The 20,677-nt window shown below is 40.5% G+C and overlaps 1 protein-coding gene across 4 annotated transcripts in view; it reads left to right on the top strand.

Annotated features, from left to right (window-relative positions):
* The first annotated feature begins 644 nt into the window (after positions 1-644).
* The window catches only part of AP2A2 (adaptor related protein complex 2 subunit alpha 2), a 52,291-nt gene continuing 32,258 nt past the window's right edge, over positions 645-20,677 (top strand). For all 4 annotated transcript variants that reach the window (XM_086748151.1, XM_086748149.1, XM_086748150.1 and 1 more), the window contains exons 1-2: positions 645-832; positions 15,813-15,881. In XM_086748151.1, coding sequence (XP_086604277.1) covers positions 766-832; positions 15,813-15,881 — 136 coding nt within the window. In that variant the 5' untranslated portion in view covers positions 645-765. The remainder of the gene's footprint in view (positions 833-15,812; positions 15,882-20,677) is intronic.

Below are 20,677 nucleotides of genomic sequence, written 5' to 3'. Positions count from 1 at the left end.
GTTTTGGGGCCTCTTTTGAGATGGAGGATGCACAGCCTCCATCAGTCCATACCATACAGAGTTTGTACCCTGCTCTCTACATTTTAGAAATAAGATCCTAGATTAACAGACTGCTCAAAGCTTACCGATGGCGTGAAATGTTCTTGTCTCCTGATCTGCTGCCCCTCTTCTTCTCCCTCAGAAGTGACATCCTCTGAGGCACCTGCAAAGCCCAATATTTCTCCTTCAGAAATCATAAAACTTCTCAATCTTTAGGGGGACGCGGAGAGAGGAAGGGATTCGGCAGCTCCTGAGCAGGGAGTATGCAGTGATGCAGCGGCTCAAGCCGCCCTGCCCACCCCTCACGTCGGCCTAGGCCCGTTCGCCCTGCCGGCGGTGACTGGGAGTCGCGTTCCAGCAGCGCCACCGCCCATCTCCGGGAGCCTCCGGGCAGCCGCCCCTTCTGGACCGCGGCATCGCCCGGCCTCCTTGCGGGGATACCCGGGGCGCCGAGCGAGGTGCCGGGGGACGGGGCCGGGGGACGGGGCCCGGCGCGACCCGCAGCGCCCCCGCCCCCGCGCGCCAGGGGGCGCCAGAGCCTCGCGCGCAGGCCCGCCGCCCGCGGGGGCGCGGGAGCCGTCCCGGCGCCTGCGCACTGGAGAGGCGGCGGCGGCGGCGGCAGCAGCAGCAGCGGAGGCAGCGGCCTGAAGAGCCCCGCAGGAAGAGCGGGCGGCGGCAGTTGCGGCGGTTTGCTGTGTCGCTGGGCGGTCGTGATCGCACGCCACGATGCCTGCGGTGTCGAAGGGCGATGGGATGCGGGGCCTGGCGGTCTTTATCTCCGATATCCGGAACTGTGAGTGGCGGCCGAGGCGCGGTGGGGCTGGGGCCTGGGCTGGGCCGACCGTTGCCGTGGGCCGTTGCACCGTGGGTCCGGGCCTTTTCCCCCCTCAGTCCCCTCCCCAGTGCTCTCTTCTTCACCCTTTCCCCCGCAGCGAGCTGTTCGGAGCTCCTGACTCACGAAATGGCGACGCGCCCTGGGGGGCGGAGGCGGCGCGGCGAGGGAGGGGAGCAGCCTAAGGCTTTTGGCTGTGGGTTTGGGTTGGTTTTTGCGTTTTGGGTGGGTTGGTTGGTGTATTTTCGTGCCTCTCCTCCGCCACTGCGGAGGGGCTTTGGGTGTTGTGGTCGTTGCCCCTGCCGAAGGGGATGCCGAGAGGTTGATGTCCGCCATCGTCCTTGTTTATAAGGCGCTGAAGCGAAGCCGGCGTGTGTTAGGGCTGCGGGTGGGTCTGTGGCAGGCCAGAGAGAGGCGTCTCTGGTCTCCTTCCAAATCTGTGAACGGCTTTCAATTCAAAACATCACTGACGAAAAGCAGGCCCCTCTAAGGGTGTCTGCGAGCAGGGCCTTCTGTGGCTGTGCCTAGGCTTGGCTTAAATTGGCTTTAAAATTATATTTTGACAGAAATCAGGTCTTAGGATCTGTGTAATTAAAAATGGGATGGAGAGGGGTGCTGGTAAGCGTCCCCCAGAGGGAAGAGGGAGGAGCATGCCTATGAGTGTGCAGGGCAGAGAGATCTGCTGCTTGGTGTAGGGGGGAAAGGTGTGTCACTGGGAGCAGACAGCAGTGCTCAGGTTTCCTTTTTGATTAGGAATTGCGTGTGATAGCAGCTTAATATTAATCTGAGTTAGAGATCTAAGTGTATGATGTGGCAGGAATTGCCTGCGGAAGGGCTAAGGTCACTGTGGTTGGTGTGATGAAACAGTTCTATTTTGTCCACCTGTGAGTCTCTGTAGATTACTTGAGGCTATATTTTAAAAGCAATAGCAGTAAGGTTTTCTCTCTAACAGGTGAAAGTGTTTTTGGATAATTTTTTAATGTGTGTTATGATGATAATATGATATGTTCGGAAAAGAACTTTAAGATCATGAAGTCTGACCGTTAACCTAATACTGCCAAGTCTGCCACTAAACCATATCCCTAAGCTGTACATCTACACGTCTTTTAAATATCTCCAGGGATGGTGACTCAACCACCTCCCTGAGCAGCCTATCCTAATGCCTGACAACCCTTAGTGAATAATTTTTTTTTCCTAGTATCCAATCTAAACTGCCCTTGATGCATCTTGAGGCCATTTTCTCTTGCCCTGTTGCTTCTTATGTGGGAAAAGAGACCAATGCTCATGTTGCTGCAATCTCCTTTCAGGTAGTTCTAGAGAGTGATAAGGTCTCCCCTGAGCCTCCTTTTCTCCAGGATAAACAGCCCCAGTTCCCTCACCTGCTCCTCATAAGACTTGTTCTCTAGACCCTTCACCAGCTTTGGACACACTCAAGCACCTCAATGGCTTTCTTGTAGTGAAAGGCCCAAAACTGAACACAGGATTTGAGGCATCACCAGTGCCAAGTACAGGGAGACAATCGCTTCCCTACTCCTGCTGGCCACCCTGTTCCTGATACAAGCCAGGATGCTGTTGGCCCTCTTGACCACCTGGGCACACTGCCGGCTCATATTCAGCCAGCTGTCAACCAGCACCCCCAGGTCCTTTTCTGCCAGGAAGCTTTTCAGCCACTCTTTCCCAAGTCTGTACCATTGCTTGGGGTTGTTGTGACCCAAGTGCAGGACCTGGCACTTGGCCTTGTTGAACCTCATACAGTTGGCCTCAGCCCATTGATCCAGCCTGTCCAGATCCCTCTGTAGATCCTTTCTACTCTCCAGAAGATCAACACTTCTGCCCATCTTGGTGTCATTTGCAAACTTGCTGAGGATGCACTTGATCCCCTCATCCAGATCATTGATAGAGATGTTAAACAGAACTGTCCCCAAGACTGAGCCCTGGGGAATGCCACCTGTGACTGGCCACCACCTGGATTTAACTCCATTGACCACCACTTCTTGGGTCTGGCCATCCAGCCAGTTTTTTATCCAGCGAAGATTATGCCCATCCAAGCCATATGCAGCTGGTTCCTCCAGGAGAGTGCTGTGGGAAATGGTGTCAAAGGCTTTACTGAAGTCTAGCTAGGCAACATCCACAGCGTTTCCCTCCTTCACTAAGTGGATCACCATGTCATAGAAAGACATCCGGTTAGTCCAGTAGGACCTGCCTCTCATAAACTTGTCCTAATTGGGCCTGATGACCTCGTTGTCCTGTATGTGCCACGTGATGGCACTCAAGATGATCTGATCCATAGTCTTCCCTGGCACTGAGGTTAGATTGACAGACCTGTAGTTCCCCAACTATGGGAACTAGCCTGATCTAACTAGGCTTATATTGGGATAACTGCACTGGCTTGGAAAACTCTTCATGTTGATGTCATCTAATACAAAAAGCTGGGTAGAAAGTTATACTGATAAAATAAGAGAGTTTAAATGCAGTGTTTCCTTAAACTAAATTCAGGTGATTTGGACTTCTGGCCATGTAAACAGAGGCCTTGTATGTAAAATTCAAGGTTGTTAAATCTTCCTTACAGCAGAAGCTGTCTATGTTTTTTTTATAGAACAGAGTTGCACATCTTTAGGGTTCTTCAGACTTTACTCTTGTATGTGTAGAAGGTGGCTTATAAAATGTGTTGTGTATCAGTTCAAGGTTACATGAATGCTCTTGTGCTTTGTCTGGTTGGCCCAACTATTTACTCAAAATTTTCCTGTGCCCTAGTATTCTATGCAAGCTGGATGCATAACATAGTTTCACCTGGTGTCATGGCATTTAAGACTTGCTGTCTTATCTACCCACTTTTAAAAATGATTGTTTTAATTCATTTAGCTAGAAGTAGTTTGATTTTATTCAATGTCTCTTATGTCTTGCAGTTAACACATTTGTCTGCTCTTGTTTTCAGTGGAATTCAGTAGAAGGGAATACAAGAGAAACATTCAAGTTCTTAGGTTCCTAACCTGTGTTTAGAGGAGATGTGGAATAACAAGGTTTAACGTAGTAGGATAGAGCAAATTAACTGCTGATTTCCCCACAAGCCTAGGCCGTGTGAGGACTCTGGTGGAACAACCACTTCTCTGTTCAGATGGGACAACAAACCTCTCATGCTCTCAGTTTCTGCAAAAGTGACAAAGATGTAACTGGCTTGTGAAACAAATAAAATGTTAACACTTTCACTGTTTAAACAAATACTGATTTCTCAAACGTTTTGTCCCTGTCCAGACAGCTATTTGGGAGCCCTAATTACCTTCCTATCTTTCTCATCTTCATAATGAAGAAACTACCTACATCTTGCAAATAGCTGTGAAAGAGCTGATAGTTCCCACTAGCAGGTAATCTCTGCAGCTTCCGAATAGCTGTCTAATGGTGTTTGAATCTTTTTCCTTTAAGGGAGCTCAGAGTGTTGCCAACTAACCATGGGCTGGCATACGCTGACTAAGATTCACAAAAATCCTTGGGAGTAGTCTTTAGAGACTCTGCTTTGTAGGCACTGGTATTGGCTTAAGTTCCATCTTCCTCTCTTCAGAGTGGGGAGCTAGATGTTTGTTAAGAACAAAAAGTAACAGATGTTTAAGAGAACAGAATCATTTGACTTGTAGGTCTGAGAAAAATGTTCCTGTTCTGGATGGGAGGGAAACTAGACACCAAGTGCAGCCCTTAACCTCTGTTCTAGCCTTAAATTCGGACTAAGTATCTGACAGTTGTACTGATGTGCAAAATGCCTGCTGGCATTCTGAATTTCAGTTGTAATTTTGGCTTTGGACTTGTTTATCTCTTTGTAATACTACCATAAGGGCCTGATGTTTTTAATTTGCCTACAACCCTTTCAGATTATGAGTCATGTTGAAATACGGTGTGAAAGATTTTGCGTAGATAAGGAATCTACATTATAGATGCTGCTGAATAATGAAAATGCAGTTGTTGTGTGCAAACTGTGCTTGGGTGGATGCACAGGATGTGATTTCAAGGTAATAAAGTAACCTAAACTTCAAGGAGATACTTAAGTAAATTTAGCCTGTCTGCCTTTGGAAATGCTTCATCTTCTTACATCAAATCTTACTTTTTAGTCATTTGTGCCTATAATGTCTGCAGCACTAAATAACGCATCATTCTCTTACTAATTTATTATGTTGCTAATTTGAGAGTCATGCTTGTCTTGACTGTCTGTTTTTACCAGTCTGTTAGAGGCTTCAAAGAAGTCTAACTTGATAGCAATTTTCAGTATTTACAATTGTAGCTGATTGTGAGTGAATGAACAGCTCACACTGCTAGTATGTATTTAATAGTTAAAAGATTGGTTGTCACTTCTGTGTCAGTTAGCCATATTTCTTGTGCTTGAGTTATCTGTTAAACTTCTTGATCTGTGTGTTAAATGTCTCTATACCACATATGACTTTGAATGTAAGAATTACTTTCTATATGACTTTAAAAAGTCTGCTTAAAATATGCCAATTTCTCAAAAGTCTGTAAAGCTTTTTATAAAAAAAACCCCTCATATTACTTGGAGCAGAAACTGTAAAATACTCTAATGAGCAAATGTGCTTCTTAATGCTTTGACTTTAGTCTCTGTGAAACTAATATTGAGTGACTTTTTCAAAGCAAAATATTCTTTATTTGTACAAATATCAAGTAATATCAGAATTTTCAAAATCTGATAATATCAGGAAATGAATTATCCTGCAGTTCCTGATAGCTCTCCAAAATTTTGTTTCAGGGCAGCTTCTTGTTATAAGCTCTGTATTTTGCATATAGAGGTCCTAGTGCAGATGGCAGGAAAAGAGTTTTAAAGAAAATACCTCTCTTAGATGCCTGACAACTTTCCAGTAGATGTATGGGCTTTTCTAGAAACTTGTTCAGTTGGATTATTTTATAACAAGCCAAAAAGCTATTTGCTGTCCTATCTTTCGTAGACACCAGAGACAAGAAAACTGAAGACTGAAAGCTGAAGTACTTGGTTAAGATAGCCTAGTTAATTAGCACTTAGTTAATGTGGCCCACTGAGAAAATAGCAAGGTGTGGCTATGCTGTAAAATAGATTGTGGTGGCAGTGGAGCTGAAAAGCTCTGAACCCTGAGGTGTGGTGAAGTGCTATCCAGATTTAGGAGTTCAGGTCGGGAAGAGTCCTTGTCACTGCCTGAAGTGCCTCATGAACTAAAACCCAACAAGATCCGTATGTGTTTATAAGCATGTGAACTCCTGCAAGAAATGCATATTCTTAAACAGTATGTTAAATATTTTCTGTGCATATATTGCAGAGCTGCTGAAGTGATTTGTCTTATTCAAGATGGTGCTTTATAAACTCTCCAGCTGTCTTGGCTGACAGATACATCATCAGAAGTCTGTTTTCATTTTTTTTTTTTTTTTTTTTTGGAGAACAGCTTTATGCTTATCTGGTGATGAAGTACTTTTAAGTCATCTGTCACTCAAGCTATTATGTTGCAACAAGAGTATTATCTGCTGTTCACCCTGAAAACTAGGAAAGCTTGCTTCTCTCCTTTATTTTGGAGGTGTAAGAAATAGTTTCCATTACAATATTAAATGTACCCTCTGCTCCACTGTAAAATCAGGAAGTAATTTACTCTTGGATTGATGAAACTGGTCTGCACAGAGTCAAAAAACCTGCTTTTGCCACAGCTTGGAAGACAAGACAATTCTTCATTTCCCTTACTACTTTAGATAAGGTGACATTGAAAACGTAAGACAGTTAAAGGTTGGACAGAGGAAGGAAGGATTCCTTTAGTTTGTCTCCAAATTTTTCTGTATATGTTCTGTTCCAAGATACTGTTCTTTTCTCCTCAGGCTATATTTTTTCCTTAAATAAAACCCAACTGATATATTACACAAATATCTGTCTCTTCTAATAGAATTTAAGGCATTAATTCTTCTTTGTACTGGGCAGGGAGAGTGTTCAGCCTTTTGAAGTCTGATATCAGTAGCTTTGCTTCACTGAACTGGGGCTGGCATGTAACGTTATGGATAAGCAAGTGGAGCTTAAAAAAGGCAAGTTCATGAAATTTGTCATAGCACAATCACCCTTTTGACTGGATAGTAGATAATGGAGTGCATTACCTGTGTACATGAGAGGGGCATGCACATGAATTAAATGACTATGTGGGTATGTCCTAAAGCTATTTGTTCTCAGTGAGAACAGCCATACAGTGAAAGAAACTTCACATAGGGTTTGTTGGGAACATACAGCTTGTTTCAGTGCTATATGTTAGTAATATGGCTTTCGGAGTGTGGGCTGAAGCTACTGCATTGCTTCTCTGAGGTGTAGGTTCTTGTTTGCACTGGGTATAGTTTTAAAGTAGGACTTGAGTTACTTCTGTAGACAGTTACTTCTCTTTATTTGGATTCTTAGATGACTTATCTCTTTGAAAAAATTTGAAGGCAAGGCATCTGATTTGGTCTCCTGTTTCTTCTACAAGGCTATGGCCACTCATCCAATATGGACAGTTTCTGGCCTGAAAAAACCCTGAGTGTGCTGCTTAGAGCTATAATAAGCACTAAGTCTTGCATCACTTGCTGCTATTTGCAGGAGAGTGATTTAAAGAAAACACAATTAGCCTGCCATTAATCTGAAAGGATGTATAAACTAGTGTTCTGCCCATGGCTTCTCTGTCTTAGCTTTCTTCTGGTCATTTCATGGAACTCTGAGGGACTGGGGTTTTTTTTGTTTTGTTTTGTTTTTTTGTTTGATTATTTATTTTTTTTTTACACTTGTTGAATTTGTGCATGTTTGAGAAAAGAGGAGAGTAGGCAAAGATGATAACTAATAGATGAGAGGCAGTAAAGAGCTAGAATCTTTTGTGGGACATCCAACCTCTCCGTTAGAGACACTGGAAAACATAACATCTGCTGAATTTAAAATCCTTTGCATAAAGGCTGCCCACCAGGACTGGTAAGAGGAAGTTAAGGACTATTGCAGAGACTTACGTATCTGTGTCGATTAATGAGCTCATACAGGATTTTTTTTTTAAAGGCCTCTGAGATAGTAGTTTGGATGTGATTAAGTTAAACTAGGAGACTTTCTATTATTTGAATGTGAACTAAGCTAGAAAAGAGTCTACAATGATTTGTACTAAATCAGTGCAAATGCCTTACCCCATTGAAGAGAGTGTAACTGTACAGTGTGAAAATACTGTTCAAGGAAATGACTACTTAAATGCTACTCAGTCAAGGAAGGAGGAGGAGCTACTTTATGTAGTAGCCTAACCTTGCACTTCTGATTTTGCATATCTTCTTAGCTTAAAGTTTCTCTTTAGATAGAAGTCAATGTAATTTTGTCAACTAAACTGCCAAAAAGATATTCTTTATGTCGTAAAGTCGCTCGGATATGAGCTTCCAGTAAGCTTAAAGTTCAGTTGGGGAAAGATCTGGTCTTTACCCTGTTACCTAGTTACTCCTCAAACTCTTTCAGTTTGAGCTGTAGTGTTTTTCTGAAGTTGTGGTGCCTAGTTAGAAAAAAACATCTGTGGTAGGCATCTAAAATTATTGAACTTGTATTAATTAGAGTATCTGAATTGTGATAGGATTTGGAAGCCACTGTGTGCTCTTTCTTAATTTATTTCCCTTCCCTTATGAGGACAAGGAGTTAATGGATTACTGGATTACAGTAAAGCCTGTGGCTGCCTGCTGTTTCATGAGAAGTGTTGTTATAGGGACAAATCTCTAGTAGTATACTGGAAGAAATTGTCAGTTCTCTGAATAGTAGTTCACTTACTGTGCAGAATATTAGAAAATGTACTCTACGGAGTTCTTAAATGTGATCTGTAGGTCACTGATCTTTCTGTCTGTAGTAATGGATATCTAACCACAACAGGATCCTCCCAAGGCACAACCATCTTCAACTGCCTTTGTGCCATTCATGATCTTCAATGTAACAGACAGGCACTTTTTTTTCTGCTGATTAAACATATCTGAAAGGACAGCATGCACTCATGTTTTTGTTCATAACAGGATGTTAATACATTACGCAAAAAGCTTCTTGTTCTGCAGCCTTCAACTGGTCAATTTCTAAACAAATCCAAAGCCATACTAACAACTTGTGAAGGTATTGTGAAGGTGAACAGTATTTTATAGTAGTCTGTTTGGATTAGTTGCACGGTGAGTTTGTAAGCAGTAGCACCAGCATCCTCCTTCAGACATACTCAGGTGGACCTGGAACTTGCACCTTTATTGTGGTGCTCCAGATAGTTTACCCAAATTAAGGAATTTGTTCAGACAAACTCACATAATGACCACTTTAATGTATTCCTGTGTAACCTGCCTCCCTTTTGGCTCTCTTCCTTGCTATGCTAAAGCTGTCTGAGAGATTAAGAGGAGGTGGAGGATGGATTTGGTGTTTTACTTCATGAAGCTAATGATCTGCATAGCAAATGACTAATCTATACTCTAGAGCTGTAACATGAGTATCTGTTCTGATGGCAGGTAAAAGTAGTTGTTTAATGTACTGATATCACATCTAAATACTATAAAAGCTCCTTCACAAAGGAAAGAATGGATGCAGTCATTACTTCTATGTGAATATTTTCCTGTAACTATTTGCATCATTTTTACTGTAAGGATCCTAGCGTTTGTTTTGATTTGGGCTCCCTCTTTCAACTAGTTGCTTTCTCTGTCCCCTGACAGAGCAGAGTTTCAGAAGGCAATGTAGTCTTAGGATTGTGTAAGCTGTTTTAGCAATGGGAAAGGCACGTGGGTAATTTGATTGTTTTATGCCAATTTAAGTGTGTTTGGATGGTGAATGTGGAGACCTTGGTCTCTACCTGGTCATGTATTCTGCTGTCTTCTGCTGGCATTATCATATGTAGTAAAGCTGGTATGACTTACCCTTTGGATATTAAAGAAACCAGTTTTGCTTTCAGCTGTCTGGCTCTCTAACTAACCTACAGCAGTACAAGGTAGTAGCAGGAATGTGTATGCCAGGAGGAGAGCAGTGCTAAGCAACAGTCTGGAGTTGTTGTCTTTTAAGAAGTGTAGCCTTGAATCAAACTGATTGTGAAACTACATCAACATATTTTGCTACAGGGAGGCTAGTAGCAGTTTGTCTCTCCTGCTGAACTCCCCAATCAGCTTAGATGCTCCTAATGTGGAGGCTAATGAAAACGTAACAAAACAGCAGTTCTTATGTTTGGAAAACAATGACTCACAGCTCTCAAGGAAGAACATCTAACAACATATTTAAAATGGAGAATTTATCTCTTGTGTAAGAACTGTGTTCTTCCCAAGTAGATAGTCCGAGCCACTACAGAGGTCAGAGGAGAAGCTGCTGCTCTTATCCTGGCAGTATTTGTATTACTGCTCTCCTAAACAGAAACCTAGAGTTGTCCTCTCTTCAAGGCCAGTTTGGTAACTGGATATCAACAGAGAGGCATGCTCTGTTAGACAAATGGTAGAGCCACAAATAGTGACTGACACTACTACTTGCCTTCAAGAAGCATGATGGAATGCTGTCAAAACTTTTTCTTATGCTAATAGAGCCTCCTACCCAACATGCTTTGTAGTTCTTTATGCTAATAATGGCACATGTATTGTCAGGTGGCCACAGGGCAAGTAAGGCTAGGAGGTAACCCAATGTAACATTTCTGACCTCTGCAGAAATTCAAAATAAATGCATTATTGGGTGGGCACAATTACATTAGCTGCTGGCTATAAGCAGATTGGAGCCAGAACATCTAAACTTTTGTGAAACAATTTTTTTTTTTTTTTGCTTTAGTTGTTGTCAGTACACCTGTCTCTTGAACTTGCCTGTGGACATCTACCCTGCTCAATATTTGTGTAGAAATTCATATAGAACAAACGCTCCTCTGTTCCTTTGGGAAATAAATGTGTAGGCTTGGTTGGAAATACGCTGAACTCTAAATGGCTTGTATGAAAGCTAAGGACTTGTGGCAGTTCTAGTTAATCAGCACAGATGTGCTTTTGTGCCTCAAACTTGGCTTAGGCATTCTACAGTTAGTATAGCAACAAGTTAATCCTGATGGAGCAGGTCACTAAGTGAAGCAGCCCACTAATTCCAGCCTTCAAGCACTCGCTTAGTCTTGTAGCCCTGCTGCCAGGTTAATATTAAGGTATGTCAAGTGTTCTCTTCAAATGAATTAACTCAACAAATCCCTTTCCTGTAACTCCTCTTTTCTCATTATTCTGTAGATTGTAATGCAAAACTCTAAACTGAGACATGGAAGTGTTGTTATTCATGCAGTACTGAAGCTCTGACTGTAGTCTGGATTACTGGGAGATTTAAGAATACTAATTGGCTCTCTGAAGAGCTGGATGACTTCTGATGTTCACCAGTGTATCTTTGTTAAACAAGATAGTAATTAAAGATAATAGTGCACTGCAGACTAAATTTATCTTGTTAACGAAGGCAGTAGGCAGTGCAGTGGAGTCTGAACGCTGGCAAACTGTCAAATATGAAGTAATCCTCATAAGCGCCTCAGACAATGTTGTGGCTGGGTATCTGTTTGCTCAGGTACTCATCTTGGGGAAGACTAACAGCAGTCATATACTAGGGCTGTAAGACTATTAACAGTATATGCTTTCTCTGCAGGATAGCCAGACAGAATTTACTGGTTTGCAATCACCTCTTTTAATAACTTGTTATGGATATTTAATAATGGTCTTCCTAAATTGGAAAAAGCCTGAATAAGTGAAAGGATGTGGCCTGAACTGATATAGAACATAGCTTATGTTGTACTCTGGCTTAAATATTGTCCTACCCATCAGTTTATATACATGCCAGACCTTTGTTAAGCCTCTCCAAGTTGCATAGCTTGGCTACTGAACATTTTGTTGGAATACAGTTCTGATTATTTCTTGAAACTGGAAGCTGTGGAGGAAGTGTGGGGGAGCAATTGCCTTTGCAAGCTTTGAAATGTAAGCCTCTAGTTCTGCAGCACAGCACTCCTTCAACTGTCGCCAGTAGTGGTCTTATCTTCCTTTTTAACCATGCTTAAGGTTACTTCAGTGTTTCTAGTGATGGTAAAATCAAATATGCTTGTAGAAATGTAAAGTGTTAGCAGCCTCTACCACCCTCCCTGCCCCGGCCCCAGCCCTTGCTTAGTGGGACAGAGGATCTAGCTAAAATTTTGTATTTTATTTTTTATTTATTTTTATTTTCTTTTTCCCTCTACCTGGAATAAACTGAAGCTACCTGCCACTGTGAGGTTTTGTTTGGCTTTGTCATCCTCTAATATAAACAATAAATTAAGTTTGAGTAAAGTTACCATGCAGTATAACTGCTGGAGTTCAGGAAATTTGTTTTTAGATACTGCAGCTTGGTTTTAACTCATGAGGTATCCTAAGCATTGTTATATGACTATCCTCAGTGACATTTAACACCCAATGTGCTAGTGCTGCTCTCTAAAACTGCAGCTGCAGTTTCAGGCACCTATAAAGTCAATATTATGTCTGCAATAAGGAGACAACTTAAGACTTAATCACTGAACTTGATTTCCAGTGTATGGAGTTAAATTTTTATCACCAGCTAGTTGCTATGGTATTTATATTTGGTCAGGGTGGTATTTATATTTGGTCAGGGTCTAGATGAGATTATATACTGCATTCAAAATAGAACAGCCTGAAGGAATTATTCAAAACAGGCTTTTGTTCATATGCTGTGCAAGTTTTTAAGAGATGTGAATTTGCTGTTTAATACGGATGTTCCTTTTGACTTGCTGCTACAGCTGTGTGCACAGAGGGTGGGATTTTGATTTTTGTGTTGCTGAGGCTGCACTCCATTTCTATTGAAGGTGCTGACGTAACAAATTCCTGAAGTATTTTAGTCAGGCTTCCCTTAATGCTTTGTTGCTTGTTTAGAACACAAAGAACCCAGATTCTAGCAGTAACTGATAATCTGTGAGCGTAATGGATAGATAATGCTCCCTGAAAGGTTTCTTAAGAGGTTTTGGTGATTTAAAAAAAAAAATACAGCCTTGATTTCATCTTGGGTTAAGAAAAACAGGCTGAGATGTACTTACTCCTGTGTTGCGCTGTCCCCAATTTTTTAACATCAGTGGTTACTGCTGCTCTTGGTGAGATGGTTGAGGTTAGAGAAATAGTTGCTAATAATGCAAAGTAAATATTGCAATGTGCTTTCCTTACGCACAGAACCTAAAGATAGAGAGCAAGGACCTAGCTTCCAAACTTGGGTAACTAAATATCCTACTCAGGTTAGCAGTATCCCAGACTGAGGTCAATGCTTTCTGCTCCGTTCATCTAAATGAAGTACAAAATCTCCAGACTCAGTGGTAATATTTTAATGAGATGTGCCCTTCACTTGGTAAAAGGGGAAAACAAATTAAGTTTTAGAAATTAAAACTTTCTTCTGGAGCAGATGAGTAGCTGAAAATATAGGAAGTATTTTGAGGTCTTAAAAAAGAGTGCTTAGCAAAATTGGAGTGTTGTTTATTTACATAAACACGTGCACCCTTTTGGCATGTGTTACTGTGGCCCTCTGTCCATAGAGTATGGACCCAGGAGCAAAAGACTCGCTTCTATCTAGTAGTGAATTCCTAATGCTGGTAAGTATCTTAGACATGAAGACTTGAATATATCTGCCATGTGCACAGGACATATAATCTAATACAATTAAGACAAATCTAAAATCTATAGTGGAAGACACTTCACTCCATGCCTTAGATTGTACAAGCTGCTGCTTATTTATGCAGCAAATAGTGTTACTGCTTTAAAACCAGCTTGATTGGCAAGTTAAATTAGAAGAAAAATCATAACGTGTTGCATGATGTATTAGTGAAAACTGGTTAAACTTGGATCCCAACAGATGTATCTTATAAACTGAGGGAAGTATACTGTGATCTCTAGCCTTGTCATTCTAGAAGTTAATTGGAGTTTCTAGGTCAAATTAAAACTATGGCCATACCTCCTTCTTTATCTGAAAACCAAGATGACTACAGATAGCATCTACAAGTTATGTTACAGAATAGACACGGTGAACTCTTGAGCTCTGAAAACGCCCAACTTTTTACAAGCTGTAAGTGGACGAGTAGGTACAAGTAAGTAGTTTTTCAGGGCTGGGTATGGGGGAAGTTGTGGTTTTTTTTCCATGTGGAGTGTTTTGAGCAGTACCTCTTATAAAACAGTGTTGTAGAATGGAAAAATCCAATTTTAAGCAAATCTGTAGGTATTTTGTTAAAATGACAAGGCAAATCGAAGTAGTTGCTTCTATTTTGGGCCTAACTTGGGCCCGTTTGTACGGTATGCTAGTCTTCCTATGTGTCTGTACTCTTGTAGCCTTTATTATAGGCATATTAATATAAACCAGTTTTTGCATCTTATGCAAGAGTTGGTTTTGAAAGTGTATAGCTTTTTCTTTTTTTTTTGAATCTAGATCAAGAAATGACAAAATCTTGATTTACTTTTATTTGGCGTGGGATTCCCTTGAACTTTAATAAGTACTTTGCTGTTTACCTGTCCTGAGGCACTTGTTTCCTTGAGTTACTTGATCATCTTTAATCATGGAATGGTAGAGGGTGATTAACAATCACTGGGTGATGTAGGAGGTTTGGACATGCAAATGTAGTAGGATGTTTAAACGCTTTGAGTTGCATTACTTATGGCAAAGAAAGGAGTGAGACTGGGAATTCTTTGGAATGCTGGTCCTGATCATGTTCTTCAGGCCTTGTCACATACTCTCCTGGCACTAACATAGCTGTAGCCATGATTGGAGTGGTGTGGGGAATGTGGGATGTGAAAGCAGGGCATCTGATCCCCACTACTGACAAAGCTGGACCATTTTCAAACAGGGTCAGGAAACTTTTATTCATAACCTTGTAGCTAAGTATATGTGATGAAGAGTAAAGGCAGCTGCCTTTTTCTGCTGCTAGTTGATGTTTTGGGAACTGCTTGGAACTTTGAACAGGTACAGGTTTGAATTTCCAGAACAACCAGATGACCAGTTCTGCATTGCTGAAGTGGACTTCATTAGCTTTCATCAAACTTCAAGCAACTGAATATAATACTTGAGTTGGATATTTTACCGTACCACACTCACTCATGTAGGAGATAATGGACCCAGACCTCTAGAGTCTCAATTACCAAGACCTAAAATGCTGAAGAGTAGTAAGCTGCTTTGTTTTGGACAACACAATCATTACTTTAAATTCTGATAATGCAAGCTTATTCAACTGCATCTTATTTTTCTGAATATCTAACTTGAATTTGCACTAGAAGTCCTAATACCTGTTCTTGGAATCAAAAGTTGATATGAAATATAAACAGTGCTGAAAAGCCTTAAGGTGGTAAAGTTGCCTAATAAAATATGAATCTTAAATACTTCTTTTTTTTTTCATGGGCCATGTTGGAAGTCTGAACTTATGTATGTATGATATCTGTCTGAGGTCTTTTGAGTGTTTGGTCTGCTCCTGAGTTTACTGCTTCTCCTCTCCAGTATCTGTTAAGAATGTTTTTGAAGCTGTTGAACTGAATGACCATTCAGTAGAGAAACGGTAAATTGGCTTGTCCTTAAGGTGAGGAATAACACAAGCTGCTCGTGCTTAGGAGACTCTCCTTCAGCCAACTGTCAATGTAGTAATCAAATTGGAAGTAAATTTCAGTTTTGCCAGTTTAAGGAGTAGAAAAAGTGAAGCATTTGTGAAAGTCAGTATCACTTGCATACAATTAATCTGAGATGCCTTTATTACTATCTGAAGTCTGCAAAGCTTCTTGAAACAAGGAGGTCCTTCTAGCTTCTCACATTCCCCTATGAAGCGATGTTTGAGTTACCTCTGTGACATTTGCCTTCGTCTACTCTTAATACTGGAAAGGGAGAGTAATAATTTCTCCTGATGGTTATATGTTCACAGAGCATGGTTGGGTGGAAAGAAGGCTGTTAAGGTGAGAGAGGGCTGTCCGAAGCACTGTATCCTGATGTCTGTTCTTTTGATTTCAGGCAAAAGTAAAGAAGCAGAGATAAAGAGGATAAATAAAGAACTAGCAAACATTCGGTCAAAATTTAAAGGTAAGTGACTTGATCATACTGAACTATACATATTTCCTCATGTAACATTCTTCTGTTGTTTTTTGTTTTGTTTTTACATGCTTAGACTTCTTTGTCAACTGCTAATGCAAAATTCTAGAGCAGGCTGTTAAAATAACTATTGAAAATGTTTTCTTAACTAAAGAACTTTCTGACAGTCCTGTCTCTCTTGGCCATAACAGAAGAAAACTCCTTCCTAACAAAAAATTGAGCTACTATTCACGAACTTTTTCTAATACTTTGCCTCCTAACCATGTGACTGCTTAGCCTGCTTTCTTTCAGAAGGCCATGAATTAGTTTGAAGAAACATGAGTAGATGTAATTATTTCTAGTGAGAAAGAATCTGTTTAAACTTCTCCTCCTTTCCCCTTCTTCCCAACCCCCTCCTGACCTCTTTAGGGAAGTAGTATGTTAGGGTGTCTTCTAGCAGAATTAAGATAAAAATGTCTAGTTGATGAAGCCATGCATCTTGACCGCTACCATAAGCAATAGATTATTCATACAAAATAAAGGATATGCAGTGACTAATTCCATCCTTGTATGTTCCAAGAGGCAGCAATTAACTTTTAAATGACAGATAGTAAAACTCATGCTGTAACTGTATTAAATTTGCGTATGTGGCTTCAAATTTTAAAGATTCTGAGGGGTAGTTGAGATGTTTTTGCATGGAGTCGTAGCAGTAGTGGTTGTAGCAGACGTTCTGTTTAAATAGATATGGGGCTGTGTGTGTAGCTAGATAAGGCTTTGGAGTGTGGAGGTCATATATGTGGCTTCAGAATCTGCTGTATTCAGATTAAACCTATTTATCTTAATTATCTATCCTGACTTAAACTCCATGGAATTGGATTAATGCATTGGAAAACTCAGTGCACTAACAAAGCCTGAAATAGCTTTCCTGAACTTCATAGGGATCTGTTGCTACATTTAAGTGGTATGTCTTTTGAAGGCATATGAAGACCTGCAAAAACTTGAGTGTCAACAACAGCTTGGAAGGGAGAAGTTGACCACAGTGCAAGACACTGAAGAAAAATTAAGAAATTCTTCTAACCTAGAAGCCATCATGTGCCTCTGTGCTAACATTTTTCTCTTAGAAATTTCAGCATACCATGTCCAGATCAGTAACTTCAGTTGTAGAGTAACTGAGGAAATCTTAAAGGCTATTTTTCTAGGGTAAATAGATAAAGGAACTTAATTTAGTCATCTCCTTATGCTGTCACACTGTTTTTTCCATTCCTTTTCATTGCAAAGCTTCCCTCTAACACTACTGTTACCAGAAGTAGCAGGCATTGCATAGTCTGATCCACAGACTATTCTTCGTCACCCAATCCAAGTCTAAAGCTTGTGTCCATTTTCCAGTCACAGTGACCACTTGTGTCCATTTTCTGGACAGTGACCAGCAGATATTGCCTTCATGTACTAAGTATGCATGTACACTGAGGAGCTAGTACATAGTTCAAGGGTCTACTAGAAACCTGCAGACAAGAGTAACAGCCGTTTTCCTTAGTTCCAGCTGTGTGATCGAAGTGGATAGATCATCTTATTGCCTAGAAAATTTAAGCATGACTGTAACTTTTAAATAAAGCAACTTAATCTCCAAGCAAGACCTATACTAGACAAATTAAGTGTATTTTTCAGATAGAGACTTGAATTTTAATAAAAACTGTTTAAGAAGTTTCTGTACACAGAAGAAGTTAATCAAAGCTTCATGTTACTTTCAACTAATTTTATTAAGCTGATTAATCTGGAAACTAAAACCAAAAAGACTGTTTGATTTCTCTTGGTCTGTCTTTGTAAAACTACTTGCTGTCAGTTAGCAGCGTTATTGGTTACCAGTTGTTGCTGAAATTCATTTCAGCACTTGAATTCTTTACTTAATTGTTTACACAGGACAGGTTTTTCTAGAAAGCAGTATGTCACTCCCTGTAGATATGTTAGCAGTTACTCCACCTATGCCCTTCTGTCATCAAGAACAACTAGAGGTTAATGCCTAGCTGGAATCCTTGCTATAGTCACACTAACACAGAAATCTAGTTCTTTCAGCAACTTAACTTCAGGCTATACCACCTTTTTTATCTTGATTTTTATTGATAGGGAAGCTTTAGTTTGTTTGAAACTGGAAGCTTTAATCAGACTAGATCTTCAGTTTACAGTGAAAGTCTGAAAACTTCAAAAGGCATAAAAAACGAAGTTTCTGAAGCTCCTGTAGAACCTCCCTGCCTACTGTACATTCCAGTGTGCTTGAAGCATGAAGGAGGTTCTGTCAGACCTACTTACTTCAGTGCTAGAGTTAAACATGCAAGGAATGTAAAGGAATGCAATAAGGAATTGCAGAAAAGTTCATAATAGTTAAGGCTGTTTAAGTACTGACTTGCAGGGATATAGTCCAGTTCTTGCTGTTTGACTGTGGTCAAATCCTATTAAGTAATCCTCTTTAGATAGGAGAAGTTATATCTTGCTTGCTGCTTACTAGCCCAACTCTTTATGTTTGCACCTGACATGAAAAGCTTTGATCTACAAATTGCAATGAGGAAGCCAGATTCAAACCTCTATTCCATATGAAAGCTAAGCGTTCTAGAAAAAATGACAGCTTCCATGTTTTGAGTAACGCAAGTTAAACTCCATTTGGATCAATCTGCACCCACTAACCTGTATACTTCTGTAAACTTCTGAGTGTGAAAGAATTAATGCTGATAATAATAATGCTTCCTGAGTGCACTTACTGGTAAAGTGCAATAAATCCTTTGTGGGGATCACAGAATGAATGATACACAATTCAGTATTTTGTCATTGTCAGTTGTCCTGAGTCTTGTCTACAAACCTGTATTCAGAAGGATGCTGATATCCTCTCCAGTAAAAGGCTACTTAACACATGGTAGAACTAGTCTTTGGTGTTCTTTTTAAAAGCTGCACTATAAACATAGTAAAGTATTACTAACAAAATGTGACAGTAGTGAAGCTCTAAGTGAGCTGAATTCTGTCAGAATAGCATTCTCTGGTTAACATAGGTAGGTTGGTAGCCGTGTTTTATCACTGAATAATCATAGGTTAAAGAGCTGCTAATGGCACAGTCCATAAAAACCATTTCTGTTCCTCAGTTTTGCAAGGTATTTTGTGTCTTAAGTAGAAAAATAGTTTAAATTATGTATGCAGTAAATTCTTCTCTGGTTAATAGTGATGCCGGGGAGAAATGATCGTAGGAACCTTTGGCTGTGTAGAACCATGAATCAGGCAATGATCAGAGAACAGAGATGCTTTCAGCAAAGTAGTGCAATAACTTAGCCTTGTGTGGCATCCTTTAAACACAGTTTAAATAGATTTGAATAAATATCAGTGCGTGCTTATTCAGTAGCTTGTGTGAAAGATGACTAAACCTTTCCCATAAGCTGATCTTCATTATGGCTACTTTATTACTGAATTTGTATGGATTTTAGGTGAAAAATCTTACTTAACTGAAGACATTAACTTGATCTAGCCCAAATGAAAACTAGACATAAATGTCTCTATTTAGAAGAAGGTGAGTTTGGACAACTTGTTGTGTAACTGTGTGAGGCCTTGGGAGTGTGAGGGGGCGATAGCTGTGTATCTTTCTGCTGCAGAAGTTCCACGTGGGCTTTGTGCTGCGTGGTTTTCCCTTGCAGAAGGGCTGTATAAAAATAAACAGACCTTTGTAATGCATTTTATTCTTGGTTTAAGTGAAGATCATTTGGTTTAACCTAGTTTCTCTTTATCTACCTCTGACTCTTAAAAATGTTTTAAAACAGTTTTAATTCAGACAAATATGTGACCATGAACTTAAGATGGAGTCCCTTGCTAAATAATTATGGTGAATACTGGAGGTCTGGGTTAATTACCTGGCCAAAGATGCACTGGTTGGACTGGCTGCATTGCTATAAGCAGGGAAAGGTCTGACTGTAAGAAGCAAGGCAAGTAGTGCCTCTTGACACAGATATGGTCTTGCTTGATACCACAAGTATCCTTTCTTTTCCTTCCTCTGGACCTTTATACTCTTCAGCATACTCTGTTGCAGTGTCTGGACCCCCACTCCATGTAATCTGCAAGATATATTCTTACACTGTTACGGACAGGTGCTAAGTATTTCTACTTTTGTTCTATCATGGAAGTAGCTGGCAAGCCTGTCACCTGTTTGTGTAACCTGCTATGTAAAATACCCTTATACTTAACAGGCTGGGATGAGGCTGCACATCTCTGGAAAAGCCATACTTTTCTTGAACTGATAGAATGTACGTGATGGTGTTGACTTCTGATCTAGCTTCTGTGCTTCAAGCTCAGAAGGAATCTAGGATCTCTGTTCTTAAGCTGACTGTCTCTTGTTTCAGCGTGAGGAAGCTCCATTGCTGAGGTCAGTGTGCCATTGATGGTTGTTTTAAATGCTTCTGCATTAACTGATACAAGATGCATGTAGCAGAGAGAAACTACACCAGTGTAATAAAGCAGAAGTTGTGGGAGTTGAGTGTGAAGTGGAGAAATACTATTTCTTTTGTTTTACGTGTTCAGATTGCAAGCTGATTTTGCTCCCATGCTTGAGCCAAACTAGAAATTTGGCTGTCAGTAGTAATTCCTTTGTAAATAATTGAAAAAATATCCAGTTTATGAATTTGTTGCATCATTTTGATCTCTCAGAGCAGAATTTTTGTACTAATGAGACTACCCACAAAAGCTGTTTCTGCAGCCAGAGGAACTGTGTTCTCTGCTTGATTCAGGCTTGTTCTTTTTTTCCAGATCTGGCGTTAGATTTTAGTTTTGTTCTGATTGCTTAA

This window comes from Chlamydotis macqueenii, chromosome 5 (genome assembly GCF_036417535.1).
Source record: "Chlamydotis macqueenii isolate bChlMac1 chromosome 5, bChlMac1.mat, whole genome shotgun sequence".
NCBI classification, from domain to species: domain Eukaryota; kingdom Metazoa; phylum Chordata; class Aves; order Otidiformes; family Otididae; genus Chlamydotis; species Chlamydotis macqueenii.
Note: the sequence above shows the minus strand (reverse complement) of the source record. Positions and strands in the feature narration are given on the sequence as shown.